The sequence below is a fragment of the Cetorhinus maximus genome, chromosome 2 (genome assembly GCF_964194155.1).
Source record: "Cetorhinus maximus chromosome 2, sCetMax3.hap1.1, whole genome shotgun sequence".
Taxonomy (NCBI): Eukaryota; Metazoa; Chordata; class Chondrichthyes; order Lamniformes; family Cetorhinidae; genus Cetorhinus; species Cetorhinus maximus.
The window spans coordinates 175,923,451-175,950,126 of NC_135880.1; the positions used below are offsets into that span (position 1 = coordinate 175,923,451).

A 26,676-nucleotide genomic window follows, 5' to 3' on the forward strand; every position below is an offset into this window, starting at 1 on the left:
GGGAAGAGGCTGCAGGGAGAGGGCTGTACTGGGGTAGGAGGGTATCCCAGGGTGTGTGTGGGGGCACAAAGTTGATCTGTGTAAGTGGCCTCAAGATGATGAGGGCTGAGGAGGCAGTCTCCAGAGGAGATGAGGCCAGGTGGACATGGGAGGGTGTGTGCGTGAGAACGGGTGGTGATGTCCCTTTAGCTGGCAGTGAGGGAGATGCCAGTGAATGTGTGATGGGGCTTGAGTGTGTGAGTTTAGAGTGATGAGATGGTTGCCTTACTCTGGCTGCACAGATGAGATCACTCACCCTCTATCTGCATTGGATGCCCAACCTCTTCTATGCAACATTGGCACTGATCACCGTTGCCATCGCCTACCGAGCCGGAGTAGTAATGTAGCTTCCCCTCTTGCGGCCAGAGCGGGGGTAGAGGACATCACAGCAGGGCCTCCACGGCGTGCAAAAGGCTGTACTTTAAATGTGGTGCCTGGCGTGATGAAGCGGCGAGGTGACAGAGTGGCAGGCGAATCGGAGCCCGCCCGCCATGGAAAGGGTGTGTATCCCAGGAATGCATAAGTAATGCGGCGGGTTTGGGATGATACGGCTTGAAAAGCTACCATTCCAGTGGGTAAACGTCATTTTTTCCGCCCGCTACCGCACTTAGTGCAAATATGGGACAATTCCACCCTTCGTAGTGGTTTGATGCAGCTAAGTGGCTGGCTAGGCCATTTCAGAGAAATACTACAACACAATGTGACAACTTGCATTTATATAGAACCTTTAAAATAGTAAAATGTCCCAAGCAGCATTGTTATCTGATGAAATTTGTCACCAAGCCATATTAAGAGGTATTACCTCCTGGTGACCAACATCTTGGTTCAAGAGGGAGGTTTCATAAAGTGACTTAAAGGAGGGGAGAGAGAGAGGTAGAAAGGTTTAGGGAGGGAATTCCAGAGATTTGGGCCCAGGCAGCTGAAGACACGGCTGCCAATGCTGGAGTGAAGGAAATGGGAATGCACAAGAGACCTGAATTGGGGGAGCGCAGAGACCTCAGCGGGATGTGGGGTTGGAAGTGGTTACAGAGACAGGGAGGGGGCAAGGCCATGAAACTGTAAACCAGGATGAGAGTTTTAAAATAATCATTGTGCATAATAAAGGATTATCATTTCCTAGAAGGTTGATTAGAGTTTGTCTAATTTTATACTCCATAGCTATTGATTGTGGAACCCCAGCTCACGTACCAAATACATTGCCACCCTCAGTCAGAGGGACAGTGTACAGAAGTGAAGTCCGGTATCTTTGCAAGGCTGGTTACGTAAATGAAGGAGGAAACGGCGCATTGGTCTGTTCTGCCCGAGGACAATGGGAAGGAGCTAATTTCACTTGTACAGGTAATAAAGGACCCGTGTGCATAAGACAACCAAAAGAGGAGCAGGTGTTTGTGGGAATATTAATCCTAATGTGTCAGAGTTCTGCGGTAAAACATGTTGCATCTGATGTGTTTTCCATTTAGCTGAACATTGAAAGAAAAAACTCTTTTTATAACATTTCATGATGGCATGAACTTCTGCCTTATAATTAGTTATCATTGGTGGTCATCTGACTGTAAATATACATGGTGGACTTGTGCTCCAGACCTCCTTTTAAGCTCAGATTCCACAACTCTTCCAATTTTGGCCTCTTGCATATCTCTGATTTTATTCACTCCACCACTGTTGTCCGTGCCTTCAGTTGCCTGGTCCCTAAGCTCTGGAATTTCCTCCCTAAACCCCCCTGCCTCTCTAGCTCCCTTTCCACCTTTAAGATGCCCCTTAAAGTCTACCACTTTGACTAAGGCCGGGATCTTCCGGTTCCACCGAAGTCAATGGACATTTGGCTGGCTCGCCACATCCCCCTAACGCAGTGGGGTCAGGAAATCCCGGCCTAAGCTTTTGGTCACTGGTCCTAATGTCTCATTAAGTAGCTCACTGTCAAATTTTGTTTGTTAACATTTCTTTGGGACATTTTACTTTTTTTTATTCTTTCACAGGATGTGAGTGTCGCTGGCTAGACCAGCATTTATTGCCCATCCCTAGTTGCCCTTGAGAAGGTGGTGGTGAGCTGCCTTCTTGAACCGCTGCAGTCCATGTGGTGTAGGTACACCCACAGTGCTGTTAGGAAGGGACTTCCAGGATTTTGATCCAGCGACAGTGAAGGAACGGCCGATATAATTCCAAGTCAGGGTGGTGTGTGATTTGGAGGGGATCTTGCAGGTGGTGGTGTTCCCATGTGTCTGCTGCTCTTGTCCTTCTACATGTAGAGGCGCTAAATGAATTCATGTTGTTGTTGAGAACAACCTAGATGATCAGACAGCTTTTGGGCTGATCATAACAACTCTTAGTTTAAGCTGGAGTTTCAGTTGCCTGCAGGACAACTTTTAATGAGCCTTTGAGTCATAACCAGCTATTTAGTTGACTTGACTGTACACAATCCGGTTTCCTGTTGATTCATATTACCTGTACATGTTCAGGAATAAAAGTCCATTTAGGCTGTATGGGGGTCGGACTATAATTGTCAGCCGTGGCTGAGTGGTCAACACTTCCTGTGTCAAAAAGTTATGGATTGAAGTTGCGCTCCAGAGACTTGTCACAAATATCTAGGCTGAAGGGTCAGTCACAAGGGGGCATAAGGTCAAAGTGAGGGGCAGGAGGTTTAGGGGGGATGTGAGGAAAAACTTTTTTACCCAGAGGGTGGTGACGGTCTGGAATGCGCTGCCTGGGAGGGTGGTGGAGGCGGGTTGCCTCACATCCTTTAAAAAGCACCTGGGTGAACACTTGGCACGTCATAACATTCAAGGCTATGGCCAAGTGCTGGTAAATGGGGTTAGATAGGTAAGTCAAGTGTTTCTCACGTGTCGGTGTAGACTTGATGGGCTGAAGGGCCTCTTCTGCACTGTGATTCTGACACTGTCAGTGCAGTATTGAGGGCGTGCTATACTGTTGGAGGTACCATCTTTTGGGCAAGACATTAAACTGAACCCCTGTCAGCCCTCTCAGGTAGATATAAAAGATGACAAGGCACTTCGAAGGCAAGCTTGGGAGTTCCCCTTCTTGTCCTCACCAATATTTAATCCTCAACCAAGGTCACAAAAACAAGTCATTATCACATTGTTTGTGAAAGCTTATTGTGCGCCAGTTGGCTGCCATATATCCTGCATAGCAAACAACTAGACTTCAAAGTACCCCATTGGCTGTAAAGCATTCTTGAATGGCTTGAGGTTGTGAAAGATGCTATATAAATGCAAGCCTGTCTGTCTTTATATGACGTTTCATAATGTGATGATGTTTGAGCATTCTCTGTAGTACAGCAGAAGAGAGTAACCTTGATAAAGCATCTTTTAAACGAGGCTCGGGTACCAGCGTGAAATAATTGGATTATGTTGCAAGACAATTTTAGCCTTCGGCTCATATCCTGCCAACATAACCCACTCTCAACTCTGTCACTGGACTGGCTCTCATCAGGTCTAAGCTTGTAGTATCCCATTTCTCCCAATCATGTGGCCATTATATCAACAAGAGCATGGGGTATTAGGATGTTACAGTAATGGCTGAATATGGAATCATGCAATGTTACAGCACAGCAGGAGGGCATTTGGGACATCATACCTGTTCCTCTCTGAAAGAGTTATCCAAATAGTCTGACTACCCCACTCTTTCCCCAAAGCCCTGTAAGTGTTTCCCTTCAAGTCCCCTTTTGGAAGTTGCTCTTGAATCTGCTTCCTCCAGCTTTAGGGTAAGTGCACCCCAGATCACAACTCACTGTGCAAAAAGAATGTTTTCTCATGTCGCCTCTGGTCCTTCTGCCAATCACCTTAAATCTGCATCCTCTGGTTGCTAACCGGTCTGCCATTGGTTTTTTGATTACATTATGACTCCAGAATGGTTTCGGTCCCTGACGGGGATAAGGTCACATTTTGCGATGCACCACAATCGATGGGACAGAGGTGGGATCAATTATTCAAGAGCATCGTAGATGGCATGAGAAACACGTGCTTGCAGTCATTGGCAATCAGCCAGGTGAAATTCAAAATACAGGGTGACTTCATCTCAGTATTAATGTTTTGAACACACTTGATCCTACAATTCAGGTGCACTAATGTTAATTTTCTCCCTAATTCTCATAGAAACTTTGCTTTGCCTCCATCTCCCCAACCCTCCTTCCCCTCACCCCACCAACTCAGCTCCCAAATGAAGCAATCATTTTGTCTCATTTCTTCTGATTTTTTAGTTGCCCTGGACATTACCAATTTGTCATCCTGCCCCCTAGTCTACCAAACCTAAAGATTTTCCACTCTGGCTTGACATATTCCTGGAGGCTCTAACATGTAAACTTGGGCGTCTGTCCAGCCAAACATCTTCAACCACCTTCAATATCTTTTAAACTTCATGCACGCTCTGTCCAAAGGCAAGTCCTTGGCTCAGTTAAAAGCAAAAAAAAACTGCGGATGCTGGAAATCCAAAACAAAAACAAAAATACCTGGAGAAGCTCAGCAGGTCTGACAGCACCTGCGGTGAGGAACACAGTTAACGTTTCGAGTCCATATGACTCTTGTCCGTATGTTCTGTTGAAGAGTCATACGGGCTCGAAACGTTAACTGTGTTCCTCTCCGCAGAAGCTGTCAGACCTGCTGAGTTTTTCCAGGTATTTTTGTTTTTCTTTGGCTCAGTTTCTGCTGATGCTGCATCCTGAGCTGTTTCCTTGCCAGTTTTTTTTGTCAGTGCTGGTTTGGCATTGCCTCCCACTCTTAGGGGCAGGTCTCATGTCTACATCAGCCAGAACAGAGATTGAACCTGCACTGTTGGCAATATTCTGATCCACACAGTAACTCTCTAGGCAACTCAGCTAACCACCAATAAGCAAAAGTATGTATATAAAATTCTAAAAAATAACATTTTTCTTTCTAATTGTGCCCATGATTTTTCTCCTGGGTTGCAGTGCTAGAACTGGAATGTGGCTTGGGCACCACTGTTGTGGATGAAAATATGCATTTCACTGAAGGAGCCCTGACTGAGATGGGATCATTGTACCATTTATCTTTTGTAGAGATTGACTGTGGGATCCCGCCAGTAGTACCACATGCAGAACTGCTCAGGTACCGCAGTACAAGACAAGGGAGTGCTGTCCACTATAGATGCAAGGATGGATTTTACACTGTGTCAGGAAGGAATATGTCAGTCTGCACAGAAGCAGGACAATGGGAAGAAGTAACATTGCTGTGTAAAGGTAATGTTCTTTTAAATTTAACACCATTGCTGTGAATCCCATTTTTAAAAAAATGTAGGGATTGCAATCTCTTTTAAGGCACTAGTAATGAACAGCTTAATGTATTCAATCTAAATTCTTCTGCTTGCTATTTTAAACAAAGACATCAACCAAATTATATTGTAGTAAATGGAGAAATTTCACCCAAATGGATACAAAGGCATTTAGTATTAATGTTGCACAGAACAAGTTTAGCTCAAATTATTAGGTAGTCTTGGAGTTCTAACACAACAGAAGTATGTTGGACAGATCTGAGTTTAAGTGTGGGCATTTTATTTTGAATGGAAGGGGAGGGGGAGAACAAGTCAATCCCATGAAAACCCACAAGTTATGTGCACCACTCCAGATTTCACAGCCCTGGATGTTGCGGTCACCAGCAAAGCAACAACGCACGCCACTGACCTTTTAAGAAAGCTTCCCACAAAGGTTCAGCAATCCCTGTGGTGTGGATTTTTCCTTTCCCAATGGCAGTTTAAATCTGGCACAGCAACAGTGATGTCGGTCGGCAGCCAATCGCCTTTAAGTATTAACACAGTCAGAAAACCAGTTGGTTAAAAGTGTGCTATCCTTCACTTTTAATTTAAGCTTTCAGACGTGGAAATACATGATCATGATTGGATAAAATGGAAGCTAAAACTCATAAGTTTTTAAAAAAACACAGACTTCATGAAGAATTTCTGATCATGGTGGAGAACTTTGACGTTCAAAACATATATATTTATTCTTTCAGGGCATGTGTGGGTATTTAGCAGTAATAATAAAGGCAGTAGGTTGTTTAAAAGCCCAGATACATCTTATTCAATAAGATGTAGCTTTATCAAGGATGGTTAGAGTGTTGCTAAGGGTTGGATTTAATGCCCCTCCCCTGGCAGCGGGTTTGGAGAATCAGATGGGAGTGCACGGGTTGGGTACTCCGCCACCTTCCCACCTCTGCCCGATTAACTTCGTGGACGTCCTTTCTGCCTAGATGCAAATTTAGGCCGTTAAGAGGGCAATAGATATCCACTTAAAGGCATCATCCCGCCACTGCTGGCATTCAACCAGCGACGTGTCGTCACATGGGAAGCCTGAAAATGGGCTTCCGGGGGAGGGTCCCTCGTTCTGTCCATGGATCATAATTCTCCATATGCAGGCTTCCGGAGTTGCTGTCAGTTTCAGTAAAGTATTGACGATGAACGCAGACAGTTTTGTCAGCATTATCGCCGAAAAATTGGGAACCTATTTTGGGATTTACCTCTCTGACCTATGGGTGCCTCCTTTCATGCTACCTCCAACAGCAGCTCTTGGATCCCAGGAAGATTGGGGTCTGCAGTTGTCAATCATAGCTGAGCCAGTCATCTCGCTTCTCATCAATATTGATAGAGGCCTGTGGAAACCCACAGTCCAAATTTTCTTCTATGGAGTACACCAGTGGTGGTGTAGTGGCAATGTCACTGGCCAGTAATCCAGAGGCCCAGACTGATGCTCTGGGTTCAAATCCCGCTGCGGCAGCTAGTGGAATTTAAATTCAATTAATAAAATCTGGAATTGAAAGCTAGTTTCAGTAATGGTGACTATGATGCTATTAGAGATTATTATACAAACCCATGTCCTTCAGGGAAGGAAATCTGCCATCCTTGCCTGGTCTGGCCAACATGTGACCCACAAAATGGCTGCTCAGTTCAAGGGCAGCTAAGAATGGGCAACAAATGCTGGCCTTATCAGCGATGCTCACATCCCATTAAAGAAACCAAAAAAGCAATAGAGTTATTGAGAACTGGGTGCTGTACTTGCCAGGTATTTAAGAATTCAGAGAAACATTACTGAGCCAGTTTGGATCATGTCATCTGATGTTACAGTCTGGCTAAATTAGACAGTGAGCTTCTCTTTGTCTTAATGAGGATAGACATTGAGGTTATCTTAACTTAGGTTTAGCAAAAACTTATATAAATTACTTTATAGATGAATGGCTACTATTCCTGGTTGAAGCAACACCAAAAGTAAACATTTAGAATAATATCAAAATGATAACGTTATTTTATCTGGGAACTTAAGTATTTCAATTCTGTCTCAGGAAAGTAGTACAAAGCAAAGGTTGGTTACCGACTGAAATCCATTCTCTAATAATTGCGTTCAATTGCTGGTTTCCTCAAATGTTTTAATGTTATATTGATAATCCATTGCTCATTAGCTGAAGTGGCACTTGGTATTGCCAGTGATGATGTACTTCACTTACTGGTGATATTCCAGAACACGGCACAATCCAATGCACAATTCTGTAATTGACCTATAGTAATGCTATGTGGAGCAATTAAATTCTAACATCTTCCAGGTTATGTCCTTTGTCTTTATTGGGGTTGAAATCAGTTACACTGTGGGTCTTTTTTTTTGTCGTTCATAGTTAATGATTTTATTCTATTTAATGAATCCTGCTTGAAGTGGAGAAGGGACCGGGTTGGATCCAGATCTGAGGACACATATTCAGTAAGTGGAAATGCAAGACTTCTAGATGTCTCTTCTGTTAAAGTTTTAGAATTAATTGCCCCGAATTTTCGGGAGTGCAGCATCTTGCGATGAGCACTGTGAGTGGATTTTTTCCCCTTTGCTCTTCAGTTCCAATTAATCTCTGCAATGCTGGAGTTGCGAACTGGTCACAGCAAAGCGAGGTCAACTGTTTGGGATCTGAGTGAATGTCGGGACCAAAATCTATCTCCTTAGCCGATTAAGATTTATGGATTGAGAAAGAAACAGTGGAACGGCTGAGAAGTAAATAGGGCGAATTAGAGTCAAATCAGGTGCAGAAAGAGAAATAGAGAGAGAGAAAGAAAGATCGGATTGAGAGAGAGAGAGAGAGAGAGAGAGGACAATAAGAGACAGCAAGGAAAAATAAGGAAAAAAAAATTAAACCTGCCCGGTATTGCACTTAGTGCAAATGTGGGATGATTCCGCCCATTGTCCTCATTACTTTCCCCACCAACTCCGTGCGTTCCCTACCAACTCCATGCCCCCTTTGTTTAAATAGTCATCTGTGAAAAATATTATCCAGGTGGAGAATCCATGTACAGTATATCCACGCACTGATTTAGTCACTTCCTCAAAAATCTGTATCCAGTTTGGCTGACGCGCCCCATGCTTTTGAAAATATCTCCCAACGCTATGGCCTACCCCTATTGCCTAAAATGTTCTGGGATAAATTGAATCAGGTCATTGCATTTAAAAAAAAATTATTTGGATATGCCCTTGAAGTGCCATAACCTACAAGGCTACGCACCAATAGCTGCAGAGTGAGGTTCAGCTGGATGACTCTTTGTTGGATGTCAGAGACATGATGGGCCAAATGGCCTCCTTCTGAACTGTAAGTTTTCTATGATTCTGGGCCCTGCATCACAGCAGATGATAAAGCCCATTAATTTTGGCTTGCAACCTCTGAAATATTACTTAAATTTACTAATTTCATGAAGACACCTTAACCTGTTTAGTCATGATTACCTCAGAACTGAAACTGAACTTAAACAAAAACGGTTAATTCCTCGCATGGCTTCAACCTTTCAGGAATCAGGAATCTAATCCAGTCCTTGATTCCAGGCTTCCTACTTACATAACTTAAAAAATACCTTACTATTATTGTTACTATTATTGTTCTCTGAAAATGTCACCATGGCTTTCCTGGTGCTGTTTTTAACCATTAACCTCTCCCTCTCTGGCGGTCTTGTGGCACAGTGGGTAGCGTTCCTCCCTCGGGCTAGAAACTCTGGGCTCAAGTCCTGTTTCAGGACTTGATGGTTGTAGAAGGTGTTCATAACGTGGCCAAGCAGGTTGGTTATCAGCCTGCAAATCCTTCCAGTATGCCTGGTGGTCAGTGGGGGAGTTTCCTGGTCAGCCATACTGCAAAGGGCAATGGCAGACCACTGCAGTGCTTTGCCAAGCATAATCATGGACCAATCCAATGGAAGTCCATTGTTGCCAATGCCCTCTTAGGACGTGGGACCTGAAGGAGGAGAGGGTATTATTATTTTTTGATTGCAATACAGCTAGAGTTCCCTTCCTATTCTCACAGAGTGGCCATCCACTCTATTATTTCAATGCATGGGGCTGCTAGGTGCCATTCATATGGCTGCTTATAGTGACCCTGCTATTCTCGACCAAAGTGGGGATGATGGAGTAATTCTCCTGTCAGTCACTCCTGGGGCAGAATTCAGCCCTTGCCGGGTGGGCTTGGAAAGTGACAAGGCTGGTGGGGGGGGTGCGCGGTCGAAGCTGCCCGCCACCTGTGATCGGGACTGGGCTGCGATTTCGCGCAGGTGGGCCAATGAAGGCCCGCCCAGTGTGAAATGCGAGCAGCAGCACTCAGCGCTGCCTGTGCGGGCTGGGCAAAGAGGGCGAGTGCAAACTGTGCCCATGCGTGCGAGTGAGCGCTTGCAAATCTCCCTGAGGCACAGAGCTGTCACATGAGCAGAGACATGTTATAAATGAAATGTAAAACGTTTGATTTTTATTTTTATTTGCTGTTGGAGACCTCATCCCGCCCGTGGATGGGGTTTCCTAAAAAGTGCAAAGGTCGCTTGGCCTTTTCGCCTACCCGTCAACTGTAAGGTTGGGTGGGCAGTGAAAAATTTATTTTAATTACCTTTTTAATGGCCTTAATAGGCCTTTAAATTGTCAGCAGGCGCACTGCCAACTCCCACGCACGCCTGCCGACTGAAATATCGCGTGACTGCGCATTGTTGTTGGGATGCTCGCCCAACGTCATCACGCATCATTTTACGCTCGAGCGGGTCTGGTGCTGTCTGCCTGCTGAGGTAAAAATTTTCCCCCTGGAGAATGCAAAATCATAAGTGACTGAGATGGATTTTACACACATGACTTATATTATGTAACTATCCCCCACTCACTGCATTTTGCTGGAGAAATAATTTTTGCTTTTATCAGGAAACTTTGCTGTAGTTTTAATTAAGACTTCTAGTCACTGTGGTTCATAGAGACTCTTTCTAAAGAGATGCTGTTGAGTAAATAGGCTTTATTTGCTGTACAGTGGACTGTTTGCAGCAAGTCCTGCTGGAAGTCCTGCCCACCAATACCATCCCCGCTCCATCCCCCAACTCATTGGCAAACACAGAGGTGTCAATGGATACAGTGTATTTTTATGTACTATCAGTTTGCTTTCTACAGTTCCAATAGAACAAATTATGATTTTCTTTTTAGTTTCAGATACAAGGACGGAGAATCTACCAAAGAGAGTTCTTTTCCGAGATGTCATTTAATTATAGTACAGCAGATGACACCCCAATTGTATGTTTGGACCTGCAACCAGGCACTAACTATACAGTGAATATCACAGCTCTTACTTTGCAACATTCTGCTTACTTACAATTGTCAACAGCAGTCATTGGTGAGTAACTAACTTCAATGGTTGAGGTGGGCGTAATGGTTATAATGTTGATCCTGAACAGTTGTTCGTTTAAGTTGCACTATCCTTTCCTCTAGCCATGGGAAATGGAACAGAATCTATTTTGTTCACTGATAATCGATTATCATACCTTTGTTTCCTCTGGACTTGACTATTCCAATTCTCTCCTGCCTGACTTGCCACCTTCCACTCTCTGTAAATTAAGCTTACCCAGAACTCTTGTCCCAACTGGCACCAAGTCCCATTCAACTATCAGCCTTCTGCTTGCTGGCCTACATTGCCTCCCAGTCTGACAGCGACTTGATTTTAAAATTCTCATTCTTCTGTTTCAAATCCCTCTGTGGCTACACTGCTCCCTATTCTCTGTAATCTCATCCAGCCCTACAACCCTCAGATCTCTGCACACCTCCAGTTCTGGGTTTTTATGTTCCCCCGGTTTTCATTGCTTTGTCGTTGGTGGCTATGCAGCTGGCCAGACACAATCTCTGGAATTCCCTCCTGTAATCTCTCTACCTCTCTACATCCTTCTCCTCATTTAAGATACTTCTTGAGACCTACCTATATCACCCAGCTTTTGGCCCTCTGTCCTAATATCCCCTTACGTAGCTCAATGTCAAATTTTTTCTGATAATGTTTCAGAGAAGTGCCTTGGAATATTTTCCTGTGTGTGTAGTAAAGTGAGGTACCCTGTCCCTTTATGAGAATTCCAGTGTACTGATCATGTGACAGCACTGATGAATCACTGAACAGCATGGGCAACTGGGAACTGTAAGTCTAGTTCTGGAGGTTTCTGAGTGAGCACGTATGATCTGGTGCTCTGCCCTATGTCTCAATAAACATCACTGTTTATTTTTACATCAGTCTCTCCCCGTTACTGATTGCAAGCAGCAATTGAGGAGAACATAGGAAGGTGTGCAGTTAGAGTTCGGTTGGCCAACAAACTCATTTACCCAAGACATAAAAGTGTGAATGGTGCTGTATACTTGCAAGTGAATGTTGTGTTCCTCCCTACCCTAAGCTTTAGCACAAATGGCTGCCTTTTGCAGAGCTGATAACAATTTTTTGCGAACTACCCACCATGTGACTGCTGTGCAATGTGACACTGGTGTCTTTGCATCTGATTTTCAGTAGGAAAAGAAATGGCAAACTTTGGAATCCGTGACTGGGAATTTTCTGGGTGCTACCCTCACACAACTGTGCCTGGCGGAAGTTAGGAATCCCAGTCAGACACATGGGACCTGCTCCCAGAAAATTCCCAACCTTTACGACTGCAAGAAGGGAAACATCTCTCCCCAATGAAACTTAAAAGATTTTGACTCACATTTTTGCCCATTTGCCATTAGACATGACTTATCTTCTTGACGCTTGTGCATTACAAGAGGAAGCTTTGCTCCCTGTATAACAAGGGAAGTTATGAGGCATGCAAGAGGGCATTAGATGATTATTTGAATAGAAACCACAGGGGTACGGGGAAAAGGCAGGGCAATGGCACTAGGTCATAATGCTCATTGGAGAGCTGGTGTAGACACGATGGGATGAATGGCCTCCTTCTGTGCCGTTAAGATTCTGTGATTTCGATTTTGTCTGTGAATGTAAGTTTACGGAAGCAACAATAATGTGTTTCCGCAACCATTTAGTCTGAAAGGCCTGAGGTAATGATTTTTTTCAAGGATTGATCTCGTAATTTTACGAAAGAGAAAAGTGAGGAATATTTGCCAATGAATGAGAAACATTCCAACCTCTGTTCTAAACCTTGCTGGGTGGGGCATCTCGTGGAAAACCTTGTTAGGAAGGCATTTGCCCTCGCCTTCAGTTCAAAAGATTTTCCCAGTAATTTGTTGCAAGTGCAAGCTGACTAAGGCTCAATGGGGGCAATGGGAAATCTGGGGCATCAGTGAGCAATAGGACCAACGCTCTATCTGCTCAGTCAATGAAATTTAAGGACTGAGAAAGAAACAGAGGAACAACAGAGAAGGAAATTGGGTGAATTAGAACCAAATCAGGTACAGAAAGAGAAATAACGAGAGGGAAAGAATGATTGGGATTAAGAATGAGGGGAAAAAAAAGACAGAAAGGAAATAATTCTAATTTTTAAAAAAATTACATTTTTAACATCTCCAAGACTAATTTACTACTTGCATGGATGCACCTTCTCAAAGGTAATTAGGGATGGGTAATAAATGCTGGCCTAGCCAGCGAGGCTCACATCCCGTGAATGAATGGAAAAAAAATTGAACAGTTTTTCAGGGCCAGAGAGGTTGGCATTGCACTCAGGATTCTCATGCTGTTAAAAGAGTACTTAAGACCTAACTTTCTAACTTTAATTACTGTGTTAAATCGGCTAGTAATGGATAAATCCAGCCAGTTCTTAAAAATAATGAAGATGCTGTTTTTGTGAAGTTAGCAATGGAGTGGTATTAATTAACCAGAAGGTTCTTGAGATTTGTAACTCATTTTGACCCTTGAACTTGCCGACTGACTTATGCATTAATAATAGCGTATGTTGTGAATTTGGTGTTATTTTTCCAGCAAAATTGGGACCAATTATTCTTGTTGCTGGTAGCACACTTCTTATTGGCCAATGTACTATTCACCACAGAGACAGATATTATGTGGGATCTATGCTTCTTCTTGTGGTTTTCCAGTTTTTTTGGGTTTCAAGTCCTACTCCAAATAACTAATGATTTTCACCTATTTTATCCAAATTTACTGACTTTTTTTGGAGTTCAATTTTTCTTCCCTGATAAGAACATAAGAAATAGGAGTAGGAGCAGGTCATTCATCCCTTTTTGAGCCTGCTTCACCATTCACTAAGATTATGGGTGATCTTCCACTGCAACTCCACCCTGCCCCCCACATCGCCTCCCCACTCCGAATCCCTCAGTATCCAAATATTTTTCGATCTCCGTCTCATTCAATGTCTGAGCCCTCTGGGGCAGAAAGCTCTGAAGATACATAAACCCCTCCACCCCCACAAATGAAAACATTCCCTCCCATCCCAGCCCTAAATGACTGATGCCCCACCCTCAGACTTTTACCCCTAGTTCCAGACTCCCCAACCAAGAGGAACAGTCTCTCAGCAACTACCCTGCTGAGCCCTTAAGAATTCGATGTTTTAATGTGTTCACCTCTCATGCTTCTAAATTCCGGGGAATATAGGTTTAGTCCACTCAGTCTCTCCTCACAGGGAAATTCCCTCATCCTAGGAATCAGTCTAGTGATTTAGTAGCCTATTGATTAGGAATGCCTAGATGAGGAAAAATTGGTCTATTTCTTAATGAGTTTTTATAACATAACAATAACATTTGCTTGATCTGGGATCTAATGTTTGTACAATAATTCAAGCAAAGGAGAGTGAGTTCTCCAAACATTAGTGTTAAGGTCAGTCTTTTCCTTGCTTGTAATGTGACCCTTTGGAATTTGATTGCTTTGCACTTTCTAATGTAAACGGTAAAGATGCCCATCAACCTTTTCTTTGTTGTATCGATAGCAAGCAGTTTGAGTTTGATTCTCAAGTTACAGGACTCTGCTTTAACTGTTTAAGTTTCTCAGGAGAGCACTCACAGCCAATATTGGCAGCAATTAGCTTAAAATTAACCTTTAATGGGCAGTTGGCCTGAAAGGGCGGTGGAAGCAGATTCAACAGTAACTTTCAAAAACGACATTGGATACATACTTGATGAGGGTAAATTTGCAGGGCTATGGGGGAAAGGACAGGAGTGTGGGGCTATTTGGATCATTCTAACAAAGAGCTAGCACCGGCAAGATGGGCAGAATGATCGCTTATTGCGTAGTGTCATTCTATGAATGCACGACACAAGGAGGACCGTTACGTAGTGTCTGTGTTGGTGCACACTTAATCACGAGTCAGGAGGCTGCATTCCAGGATATTCCAGCCTGACTCCAGTGGAGCACTGAGGGAGTGCAGCATTGTCAGAGGTGCCACTTTTTTGGATGGATGACACAGATCTCATGAACTTGCATTCCTTATAGTGCCTTTCACAACCGCAGGGCATCTCAAAACGCTTTACAGCTTATGAAGTACTTTTGTAGTGTAGTCACTGTTATAATTGATGCAGGAAGCATAGCAGCCAATTTCTGCACAGTGAGATCCCAAAGATTGTAATGTGATAATGACCAGATAACCTGTGTGATGTTGACTGAGCAATATATTTTGGCCCAAGGACGCCAGGGAGATTTCCCCTCCCATGGGAACTTTTACATCCACTGGAGAGAGCAGCTGAGGTCTCGGTTTAATGTCTCCTCAGACAGTGCAGCACTCCCTCAATACTCGATACTCCCTCAGGAGTGTTAGCCTTGACTTTCATTCTCAAGTCTCTAGCTGGGTCTTGAACCCACAGCTTTCTGACTCAGGGGTGTGAACACTAACAACTGAAACACTGCTGACACTCTATCTTCTCATTGTCTTTACTGAGCACTACCTCAACTGCCTATATTACAGCAGTGACCTCCCTTACAAGTAATGACTTGGCTGTAAAGAGCTTTGGGACATGCCGAGGATGTTAAAGTTGCTATATGAATGCAAGTTCTTCACTTTCACAATGTCCTCCTATTTCCCATGCTGCAAAACAGGCTCCAGGTAACCGCTTTCCAACAAGAACTGATTTAATATAGTGCCTTTAACATTTTTAAACGTCCTAAGAATGCTTCACAGGAGCGTTGCAAAGCAAAATTCAATATCAAGCCACATCGAGCCATATCCAAAATTTTAGTCAAAGAGTTTTAAGGACCGTCTTCAAGGAGGAGAGAGAGATGGAGAGGTTTATGGAGGGAATTCCATAGTTTAAGATTCAGACAGCTGAAGGCATGGCCACCAGTTAGACTCAGGGATGGCCAAGAGGACAGAATTGAAGGAACACAGATATCTCTGAAGGTTGTGGAGCAGGAGGAAATTAGAGTTGGGGAGGGTTGAGGCCATGGAGGAATTTGAAAACATTCAAGATGAGGATTTTAAACACTAAAGATAAAAGCAAAATACTGCGGATTCTGGGAATCTGAAACAAAAACAAAAAATGCTGGAAAAAAACTCAGAAGGTCTGGCAGCATCTGTGGAGAGAGAAACAGAGTTAACATTTCGAGTCCTATTGACCCTTCTTCAGAGCTGAAGAGAAGTGGAAATGTGATGATACACAATGCTACCCTTGTTCTGCTATTATCACACCCCTTTTTTTTTTGGAATAACCACTACCATTAACACCCCCTTTGCCCTTTAGTTCATGACATCTTTATCAATCCCTCCCTTGTCCCCACCTATCGATGGCCTTCTATCCAGCTTCATCTGCCCCACCCCCCTTTAACAGTATAAATTTCATCACATTTCCATTTCTCTTCAGTTCCGAAGAAGAGTCGTACAGATTCGAAACGTTAACTCTGTTCCTCTCTCCACAGATGCTGCTGAGTTTTTCCAGCATTTTCTGTTTTTTGTTGTATGAGAATTTTAAGATTGAGGTCTTGCTTGTCTGTGAAGTTAATATAGGTCAGTGAGCACAGGGGTGGTGGGTGAATAGGACTTAGGACTTGGGGCACGGGCAGTAGAGTCTCTGGATAAGCTCGAGTTACGGAGGGTGGAATGTGGGAGGTCGGCCAGGAGTGTGTCGGAATAGTCAAGCCTGGAAGTAACAAGAGCGTGGAGTCAGGTGATGTTATAGAGGTGGAAGCAGATTTTAGAGAAAATCGCATCTACTGCTGTAGCTCCAAAATATTGTACTGAGATTTGGTGTGGGCTTTAATGGTCTCAGAATTTTAAAAACATAACCAGGGAACTTTGCTTTTTAAAACGTGTTTTCTCCATTTTAGACCCTCCAGTACCTGATGTACAAATTATGGTTGTAGAGCAAAGACTTCCACCACTCATCCTCCGTAGGGTAGAAAGTAAGAATGGGCCCATTAGGTAAGTGTGTCAGATTTACATTCAAAATTAGTAAATAGAACACCCAACAGTGTTATGAGTAAGATTTTAATTTCCAGCATGTCAGTCTTGGCTCAGCAGGTGGCACCTCCAAGTTTGAAGGTTTGAGGCCCATTCCAGAGACTTGAGCACAATGTCTAGGCCGACACCTCCAGCGCATTGCAGAGCAAATGCTGCAATATCAGAGGTGCCATCTTTTGGATGGGATGTTAAACTGAGGCCCCACTTGCCCTCTCAGGTGGGCACAGAAGATCCCATGGCATTGTTGGAAGAAGAGCAGGGGGGTGGGGAGCTCTACCCAGTGTCCCGGCCAATACTTATTCCTCAACCAACACCGCTAAAAACAGATGGTCTGGTTATTATCACATTGCTGTTTTGTGGGAGTTTGCTGAGTTCATATTGGCTGCCATGTTTCCTACATTGCAGCAGTAACTACACTTCAGAAATACTTCCATGACTGTAAAGCACTGTGGGACGTCCTGAGGTTGTGAAAGGTGCTATATAAATGCAAGCCTCTCTCTCTCATGCACTGGACTCAGCTGTCTTGTTCTGTGCCATCATAATAGACTGTTCAATGGTGTCCCACATTTTCAGACAATAATTACGAAGTTATATTTTAAAAATGCCTTCAAACAATAATGGGTACAGCAAGAGATTAATTGTTGTTTAAATCCACTAAGACACCAACAGGTTTTTTTTTGGTCAGTATACACGTTGGGATTCCCACAGTTCCACAGGCTGTAAGATTGGCCTTATCGGCAACTTTGTAAATAGGGCCCAAGTCACTTGCTCACCATGCAAGCTTGAAACCGAAATAGGGCACATCAAAGCAATCCTGTGGATCAGGTCGTTGCTCACTGTGTATCACACAAACTCACGAATGGGCTTAAGGCCGTCACTTTAGGACCTGAAACATGCCTGGTCTACGTCAAATTACCAAAGAAGGGGAAAGGTGTCTCAATAATTTGAAAAAAACGTGCAAAACTAGCCATTTCGCTTTGTTTTATGCACACAAGTGGTATTTTCCACTAGCAGGGTGCTGCCGTCAAGCCAAAAAGACATTCTGCTTACAACACAAATGGATGAATTTCAATGCTGGTGTGATGCCAGGCACATGGGCCGTACAACTGGCGGATTGTAACAAACAGCACATCCCTGCAGCTGTTCGCAATAGACAGAGTACTGACCACTCTCAACCAGCCTGGGTTTTCAAAATTCAAAACATGACGTCTAACATTAGATGGGATTCCGTGATTGGACAGCACCTACTGAACAATCCCAGTGTGCTAAGAATTGCTCTGAAAAACAATTTAAAATTATCAACCGAGCTCTCACTTACACTTGCTAGAAGCTACATATATTCATTTGCAGGGATCTGCCCTCTTCAGGCAAAAGGAACATGTCAAGGCATTGTTCCCTTTGTGAAATAAACAAAAGCATGGAGAACAGCAGTCCCCTGATGCATTCTCCATGGCAACACAAGTAATCAGAGTTGATTTGCCATCTAATCAGCACCCTTTTCTCTTGCAGTATAAATTGTTGCTCCCTTTGAAGTTTGGCACTCTTGCATCTGTCCTGATGAGTGCAAGCCAAAACATTTTGGTCCATTTCTCTTTTTCAACAGTACTCAAGTTTTTTTTCACAGTTCCTGATACACTACGTGCAAAACTGAGGTCTTTGGAGAATAAATCATGCAACAGTATATGTATTGAATGTAGTTGTCACTCCCAGGAACTCTGTACTTTCCTGAAGTCAGGACCTGCAGCACTCTGGATTCCTAAGGGGGGTTCCTGACTGTAGAAGGAGAGTGACACTGAGACTTAACAATCCAACATGCAGACAGCAATAGTGCAGCTGTTGTTTTAAAAATTTTTTCAAACAATAACAACAGTATACATTAGTACAGCAACTTTAGTGTCATAAAATGCCCCCAAGGTACTTCACAGGAGTCATCATCAAATAAGATTTGTCACCAAGCCATTTAAGGAGACATTAGGACAGGTGACCAAAATGTTGGTAAAACAGATAGGTTTTAAGGAGAATCTTGTAGAGGAGAGATAGAGAGAGAGACAGACAGACAGACAGAAAGTTTAGGGAATGAATTCCATACCTTAGGGCCTAGGCAGCTGAAGGCACAGCTGTCAATTGTGGAGCAATTAAAATATGGGATGTGCAAGAGGCCAGAATTGAAAGAGCTCAGTGCAGTGTTTAATGGTTAGATTGAACTGTGTTTGATTATGTTAGTCCGGTAACTGATCCCAGTAACTGTACTTGATTGCTTAAGCCTGTGGGTGGAGCTAGAGTGTTGAAAACCAGAGAAAGTTCCAGAAAGACTGAGGCTCCTTGCTGACACTAATGTGATGTAGAAAATCCTGTAAATTCTGAGATGTTTAAAGTTCTGTAAATAAGCTTGTTTGGATTTAGAACTAAAGCCATCCCTGCATGGTTCTGTGATAACTCAGATATCTAAGATATACAGCAAACTGGCAAATACAGAGATTGTATTATTATTTGTACAGAGCCAGTAAGTGCTTGTTACAATGACCATGATTGTTTTCCATGGATCACAGTGCTTGCTTGATTTGTTTATGATCTAATTTATTTCTCACCCATTTAGTTTTTATCAGGTAGTTGTTCTGCCCTTGCATTTGCAACAATCGTTCAATTGCAGTTCCAAAAACATGAGAAGCTTCTTTGGTCACAGAAGGGGCAGTGAAGCATATGTCACGGCAGAATTCTTGGCAATGGATGTAGAGGATGGGATGCGGTTTTCTGTGGGAGACCGACTGTACTACAGAGAGTATTATAACGCTGCTTTAGAAAGTGGCAGGAATTATTCCTTCCTGCTGAAAACTATCAGTGAGTGGAATTATGTAAGTTGATATTTTATAGAAAAGCACTTTTAAAATTGTTTGAAAGCATAACGTCACTGTCCAGCAAAGTTGTGCGTGTGAGGGCCACCTGACCCAGAAAGGTCACTGTGTCAATGCTGCATTGAGGTGGCTGGTGTGGAAAATGGGGAAATTTACAGAGTGCTGCAATCATGAGGTTTATAAGACTGTTATGTTTTGGGGCTGTGTCTGTCAGGTAAAATTAAGGGTATCATGTTACCTGTTCTGACACCTGCCTAACAGCAACCCTAGATGGTTTGATTGTTAGAGATTAGAGGGGGGTGGGGGCCCCAAATTGTTTTACTGGGAAGATGATGCAGGGTGTATACACTTGGAGTCAGTGGCAGCAACCTGTGTGCTAACTGCGAGACTCCAAAGTTCCAGAAAAGTGCTGAGAATGTTGGGGTGTAAACAGTTATGCTTTAAACCATCCATTTTGTTCCAGGATGAAAAAGAGTTGGGCCCTCAGGGATAAATAATTAGCATCTCTACCTGGACACAAGGCCCATGTGATTCACATTGCCTTGGAGATGGGCTTTTGAGTGGGGAATGATTTCTAATGTATTCCCGAAAACTCGCAGACCAGTTAATCTGCCAGGGTCCGGGAGAGGGAAAGCAGCTGGAGGCTGAAAATATCTATGGTTCACCATGAAGGATTGCAGGTGGGAGCTCGCACTCAGATTGATAAGACCAAATTCATGGGGAGTTAAAACAAAGTTGGAAGATTTGCCTAGCTTTAGCTAGAGGGAGAAGTATCCAGGAAAACTTGCATCGTGAAAGACGGTTCTGGAATTAAAGGTTTCCAGGCTAGGAAAGGAAAAGCTTGGAAGTAAACCCTCGGGAGCTAAAAATAATTTTGGATCAATTTTGGGAGAATTGAATGTCCACTTAAAGGACAATGTAACGTATACCTGTGAAATGTGTTTTTAGTGTTGCAAAAATAAAAAGGCAGCTATTCCATTCTGTGGTTTAAAGTGTAAGTTGTCCCCAAAGATAGTATTTAGTCTTCTGTTGCAGTAGCCATTTTAAAACATGAAATCTTGTTGTATTATCCTTTCAGCTATTAACTGGAAGCTTGGATTTTTTTTGTTATTGGTCTCCATGGGAATCATAAAAAACAAATTTCACGATGTTGACTTCTTTTACCATGGTTCACTAAAACAAAAATGCTTTTTTCAAAGAATGGGCTGAAAAGATAGAAATCGAGAACTCCGAAATCAGATTTTCATTCCTTGATCAATACTCCACCAGTTCACTAGGTGGAGCTGTCTACTCACATCTCATCCCAACAGCAGCAGAGAGTGGAGATGATTGGATGATCCTGACAGTTTTTATTTTAAAGAGCAATGGAAGCCTAGGAGAAGCACTCAAATTGCTACACTATATAAAATCGAATGATTTTGTTCTTTCAAACACTTTTCCTTGTTTACAATTCGCACGTAACTTCCCCTTAAATGCATTAATTCTGAACTCCGTTCATTTCAGCCACTCCTTGTGGTAGCGAGTACCACATATCACCTCTCTCAGGATAAAGAAGTTTCTCCTGAATTCTTTATTGGATTCATGAGCGACTGTCTTATATTTATGGTCCCTGGTTCTTGATTCCCACACAAGCAGGGTCGTTTTCTCTGCGTCTGCCTTATCAAATACCTCCATCGTTTTAAAGACCGCTGTTAGGTCAGCCCTCAATGGTCTCTTTTCCATGGCAAAAGCCAGCCTGCTCAGTCTTTCCCGATAGTTACAATTTATTGCCCATTTCTGTTTGCCCCGAGAAGGTGGTGGGGGCTGCTAGATCATTCGGAGGCAGTGAGAATTCAATCTCATTGGGATGGAGTCACATACGGGTCCAGACCAGGTGAGGACACTGGCTTTCCCCCGCCCTAACTGGCATGTACCAGAAACTGTGTCCAGATTGACCCAGGGTGCAAGACAGCACAGAGAGGAGTGACTCTCCTTCCATTAGCCCGGGCTGAATTCGAGCCTGGCCTCCTTGTAATTTTAACAAGGAGAATGACTAAGGCTGCCCCATGCATTGGGTGCGGAGGCATAAGAATGTACAGAGGCAGAATAGACCATTGCAGTCCATCTGCAGGCTTCAGAATGAAAATAATACCAGAGTGTTCTTGTACACCTCAATCATTTATTTTGTCCAAAAACTAGCCAGGCCGACAAAACCTGACCTACCTCTGTGGTTGCCTGTTCCGCAATGTGCACCGTCCTCTATGTAAAGTAATTTAATCTCAACTCTGTTCACCGTCCCCCTGATCACAGGGCCTGTGGCAAAATCTAACAGTTTATTGAGGCTCAGCTTATGCATTAGCCCTAAGAATCTTGAAACCTTCAACCTCTGGTGATAGGTTAGTTGGTTACACTCCTACCTTGTCTCCTTTTATTGTACAGCACTCAGTGAGGAGCGCTTTATAAATGCAAGTTATTGTGAAATGAACTCCATATTAGAGCTGATATAAATCTGGTCTCTGTACGGTTATAAAGCAATAACCGAGGTTGGCAGTAAAAAGCCTAACAGATCCTCTTCAACCATCGACACTTCCTCACGGTTTCCTCGATTTTTGTCACCTCTGCCTGAATCCCCTGGTTTCAAAATGATTTGTACCTTATTAAAAGCTGTTCTATAAATGGTTTGAATATTTTCTCCCCGGTAGATCTATTTCTGCTGTCACTGTTACAAAATGGTCAGAGGTTATTTATTGGCTTTAACCTTGCCTTCAGGAGAGATGCAAGTTTGCCATTTTGGGAAGTGAAGACGCGATTTAAAGTCCACACTTTTTATTTCATTAGGTGAAGAAACAGTCGTGTGTGACTTTGGCACAGTTAAAAGGTGAGCTGATTTGTGTTGTGCCTACTTGCATGATGCTCCCCAGTCTAACAACCTTTACAATTGATAAGAGTAGGGTAGGGGGTGGCAGAGTGATATTGTCACTGGACTAGTTCTCCAGATACCCAGGGTAATGCTCTGGGGATCTGGGTTCAAAATGGTGAAATTTGAATTCAATGAAAAAATCTGGAATTAGAAGTCTGGTGATGACCATGAAACCCATTGTTGATTGTCGTAAAAACTCATCTGGTTCACTAATGTCCCTTTAGGGAAGGAAATCTGCCGTCCTTACCTGGTCTGGCCTACATGTGACTCCAGACCCACAGCCATGTAGCTGACTCTTAAATGCTCTCTAGCAAGCCACTCAGTCCTCAAAGGCAATTAGGGATGGACAATAAGTGCTGGCCCAGCCAGCGATACCCACGTCCCATGAACGTATAATAAAAAAATTATAAACCGTCTCCGCTCTAGTCTTGCCAACAGTCAGTAAACTTTAAAATAAACTCATCAGTGTAGATCCTTACTTGGCAACAGTGTAAAATGGGAGATAGGTAGTCGGCCCCTAGATCTCCCTTGAATTGAAATCAATGTAAATGAAGGTGGGGGAGCTGCCTAATGGCCACCTCCTGTTTTACACTATCACACAACCCTACAATCTACCCCTGTGGCGTGAAGCACTTTGAGAGTTGTCATTGTGAAGGGCTGCATGTAAGTGGGAGCTTTCCCATTCAACGGTTCCAAGGCTTGTGGTCGGTGCTGTCTAACTTTACCAACAATATAAGGGACCAGATAGATGAGACCCCCAATTTTGTAGTCATGATTATTTTCAGGCCCAAATTTCAAATCTTCAAATGGTGCAGTAAATGTGTGAACCAGTTTATTGAATGCAAGATGGAAGCTGCAGAAAACATGGGAGAACCTGGTGTCTTTCCACATCAAAGTATTGCTTTGTCACTTTCTCTTTCCTGCAATTTGTTCTGCTCCTGAAAATTTGTTGAAATGCTGATTGGGAGTCCATGGGTCTCAGTGCACGAGTCTACAAAACCCAGTAGATATCTGTGATGACTCGATGGAGCGCAGACAGGTTTCATAAAGAAACACTAAAACTTTATAATGGAGACGTCTCGGAGTGCTTGCACCTAGACCCGATCCCTCGTCTGAAAGACTCCCCCAGCCACCCCCCCCTCCCCGGATTTCCCGCGCTAAGAGCTCATTGGGCAAAGCCCACGCAGTACATCACATGACCCCGTGATTGACAGGAGGGAGGGACAATGCATGCAGTCACCACAATATGTGTTTTAGACTAAGATAAAAGCAAAATACTGCGGGTGCTGGGAATGTGAAATCAAAACAGAAAAATGCTGGAAAAACTCGTCAGGTCTGACAGCATCTGAAGAAGTCATACGGAACTCGAAACGTTAACTCCCTCTCCACAGATGCTGTCAGACCTGCTGAATTTTTCCAGCATTTCCTGTTTTTGTTTTATGTGTTTTAGACTCTTTGCTCCTGAGCACCAGTCCACAGACACTAGTGTTTGTCTGTATACATATCATAGTGGCCTGGGATGGAGGCAGGCAAAACCTCATTGAAAGTAAAGATAAAACACAACTTGATCAGCAAACCAACAGGGACAAATATGTGCAGACCATTAAAAAACTCTTGCTTTGTGTTATTCTGTCGCAGAATATTACTCCCAGGTGTGACTCATCTCTTCCCACACAGCTCTAGTGGACACTGAGCTGAATAAAGCCATGCTTCTGACTAACAGCTATCATCAACTGACCAGCCAAGGCTGGCTGCCTATCCTGCCCAACATCGCCCCCTCCTGACCTCGGGTGACAGTTCGCCTTGTGGAATCTGCTCCTTAAGGCGCAGAATGTGCCATGCCAAATCCTGTTTAACGTCTTGTTTCATCCACTGAGCTGCCGAATTAGCTCAAGGATAACATGACGTGGGTTATACGAAATGGTTTCAGTTCTATCCTAATTATAATTCATTGGTTGAATTGTTTTACAAGATCGGTTTCTGAAATTTAAAGCTACTGTATGGTTCCAGTTTACGTTTACGAGGCTAAATTCGCCCCTGGATTTGTCATAGAATCGTAGAGTTCAGGGAGACATTACAGCACAGAAAGAGGCCACTCAGCCCATCGAGTCCATGCTGGCCCTCTGTAGAGCAATCCAGTCAGTTCCGCTCTATCCCCACAGCCCTCAAACGCCCGCCCAATTTTCTTTTGAATTGGTTTATCGTTTCTCCTTCCACCATTCTCATCAGCAGCGAGTTTCAGGTCATTACACACTCACTGTGTAAAAAAAAAACCCACAACCTTCATGTATCTCTTGCCCAAAGCCTTAAATCTGTGTCCCTTGTCCTTGTGCCATCAATGGATGGGAGCAGCATTTCTTTGTCTACCACATTTAAACCTGTCATAACCCTGTTCACCTCTATCTAATCTCCCCTCAATCTCCACTGCTGCAAGGAGAGCAACCCCAGCTTCTCCAATCTAACCTTGTGACTAAAATCCCTCCTCCCTGGAACCATTCTGGTAAATCTGCTCTGCACCCTCTCAGGGACCCTCACATCCTTTCTAAAGTGTGGTGGCCAGAACTTGATGCAACACTCAGGTTGTGGCCTTACCGGAGCTTTATAAAGGTTCATTATAACTCCCCTGCTTTTGTCAGTGATAAACTGGAACTTGACCTGTACAAAGATAACAGCACATATCTTCAAAATATAAACTGGTGTAGGTTTATTGCATGCAATTTATGTTGTCACAAATATCGCTTTTAACAACATGGTTAAGTTGAGGCCAACTGATCCATTGGTACTTATTTACTTCATTTGCTGACACTAAGTTAGAAGACACTCAATTTGCTGACACAAAATTATTTTCTTTATTTAGGTTCATCAAACGATGTACAGATTATGATTTTTTTAGGACTAGCTTCCTTGGGAACAGTTGGATTTCTCCTGTTTCTCTGTTATTCTTTGGTATGGTAAGTATGTCTTCACATGAACCAATGCTATTGTCTGCTTTATTGCAGTTTTTGTCCTTGTCTCAGGTCCCCTTCTGCTGAAGCCCTCATCTGGATTTGAATGTTCCAATGCTCCCCTGGCAAGCCTTCGATGTTCCACCCTTCATTAACTTGAACTTGTCCAAGGTTCTGCTGTCCATACCCTGACTGGCACCGAGCCCCGTTCATTCATCCCTTCCTGTGCTCACGGACTTACGTTGGCTCCCAGTTTGGCAACGCCTTAAATTTAAAATTGTCATCCTTGTTTTCAAAACCTCTCATCAGCCACACCTGCTCCTTGCCTCAGTAACCTTCTACTTCCTCCCAATATCTCTACACTTCTCCAATTCCGGCCTCTTGAGCATCCGTCAATTCCATCTCTCCATTCTTGGTGGGCCGTGCCTTCAGTTGCTGAGGCCCTAAGTTCTGGAATTCTCCCCCTAAGCCCCTCCACCTCTCTCTCCTCCTTTAATAAGCTGCCTAAGACCTATCCCTTTGTCCAAACTGTTGGCCCCCCTGCCCTAATGTCTCTAGTCGTGGCTCAGTGTCAAATTTTGTTGTAATGTTCCTACAAAGCAGCACTTGCTACTTTTAAAGGTGCTATATAAATGTAAGTTGTTGTTGCGTCATGCTTCCTTGTTCCTGATGGAGGATTGGCCATGAATTTCTATAGACTTCTCTTAAATCCCCAAGGTATTTCCTGACCTAGCAACCCCTGTGGCTAAGCGAGGAGCTAATTGTGCTGCTCCCAGGCCCTGACCAATCCAGGTCTTTAGTCAGTTGCTAAGTAGACATGTGTTGGCAACCCTACTTGGGCTGTTGTCTCCACCTGAGGAAAACTCCCCAACTTGGCTCTCCCGCTTCAGCTATTACTGCCGCAACTCCGGGGTTTGGCCAGGCCTTGTTGCTGCAGTCCTGAGAGGACTGATGCTCCTGCACTCTGTGAAGTTACCATGTTTTACAAGTTGATAGTACTCTCTGGTGCGGTGAGTGAACCAGCCCAACCTTGTGCTCAGCACCTCTAGGAACCTCCAACAATTGAAGATTAATCTCCTTGACACAGCTGCAGACAACACCCAGGAGAAAAATCATAGGTGAATTAAAAACAATTTATGCCTCTTTTTTCTCATTTTCTTTCCACATTTCTAGCTATTCATTACAAAAGTCTTGGCGATGGTAAGGAAAACTGCTGTCAAGAGCCAATTGAGTAATAAAGAGTCTTCCTCTTTCCCAATTGGCTAGTGGGGCACCATGAGGATGGACATGTTGGGTGACCAATGGCAGGAGGGGGTGGGGGTGGGGAGTTGGAAGCAGGTGGTCATATCACAAGACA

The 26,676-nt window shown here is 43.6% G+C and overlaps 1 protein-coding gene across 21 annotated transcripts in view; it reads left to right on the top strand.

The window, feature by feature from the left end:
* The window catches only part of susd1 (sushi domain containing 1), a 96,344-nt gene that overhangs the window by 60,307 nt on the left and 9,361 nt on the right, over nt 1-26,676 (top strand). For 8 of the 21 annotated variants that reach the window (XM_078529057.1, XM_078529011.1, XM_078529003.1 and 5 more), the window contains 8 exons: nt 1,198-1,377; nt 5,069-5,248; nt 7,668-7,750; nt 10,469-10,655; nt 16,491-16,584; nt 19,220-19,461; nt 22,293-22,332; nt 25,232-25,325. In XM_078529057.1, the coding sequence (XP_078385183.1) occupies nt 1,198-1,377; nt 5,069-5,248; nt 7,668-7,750; nt 10,469-10,655; nt 16,491-16,584; nt 19,220-19,461; nt 22,293-22,332; nt 25,232-25,325 (1,100 nt within the window). Of the gene's footprint in view, nt 1-1,197; nt 1,378-5,068; nt 5,249-7,667; nt 7,751-10,468; nt 10,656-16,490; nt 16,585-19,219; nt 19,476-22,292; nt 22,333-25,231; nt 25,326-26,676 lie in introns of all 21 variants that reach the window. The other 13 variants (XM_078529047.1, XM_078528974.1, XM_078571210.1 and 10 more) reach the window with 12 other exon arrangements.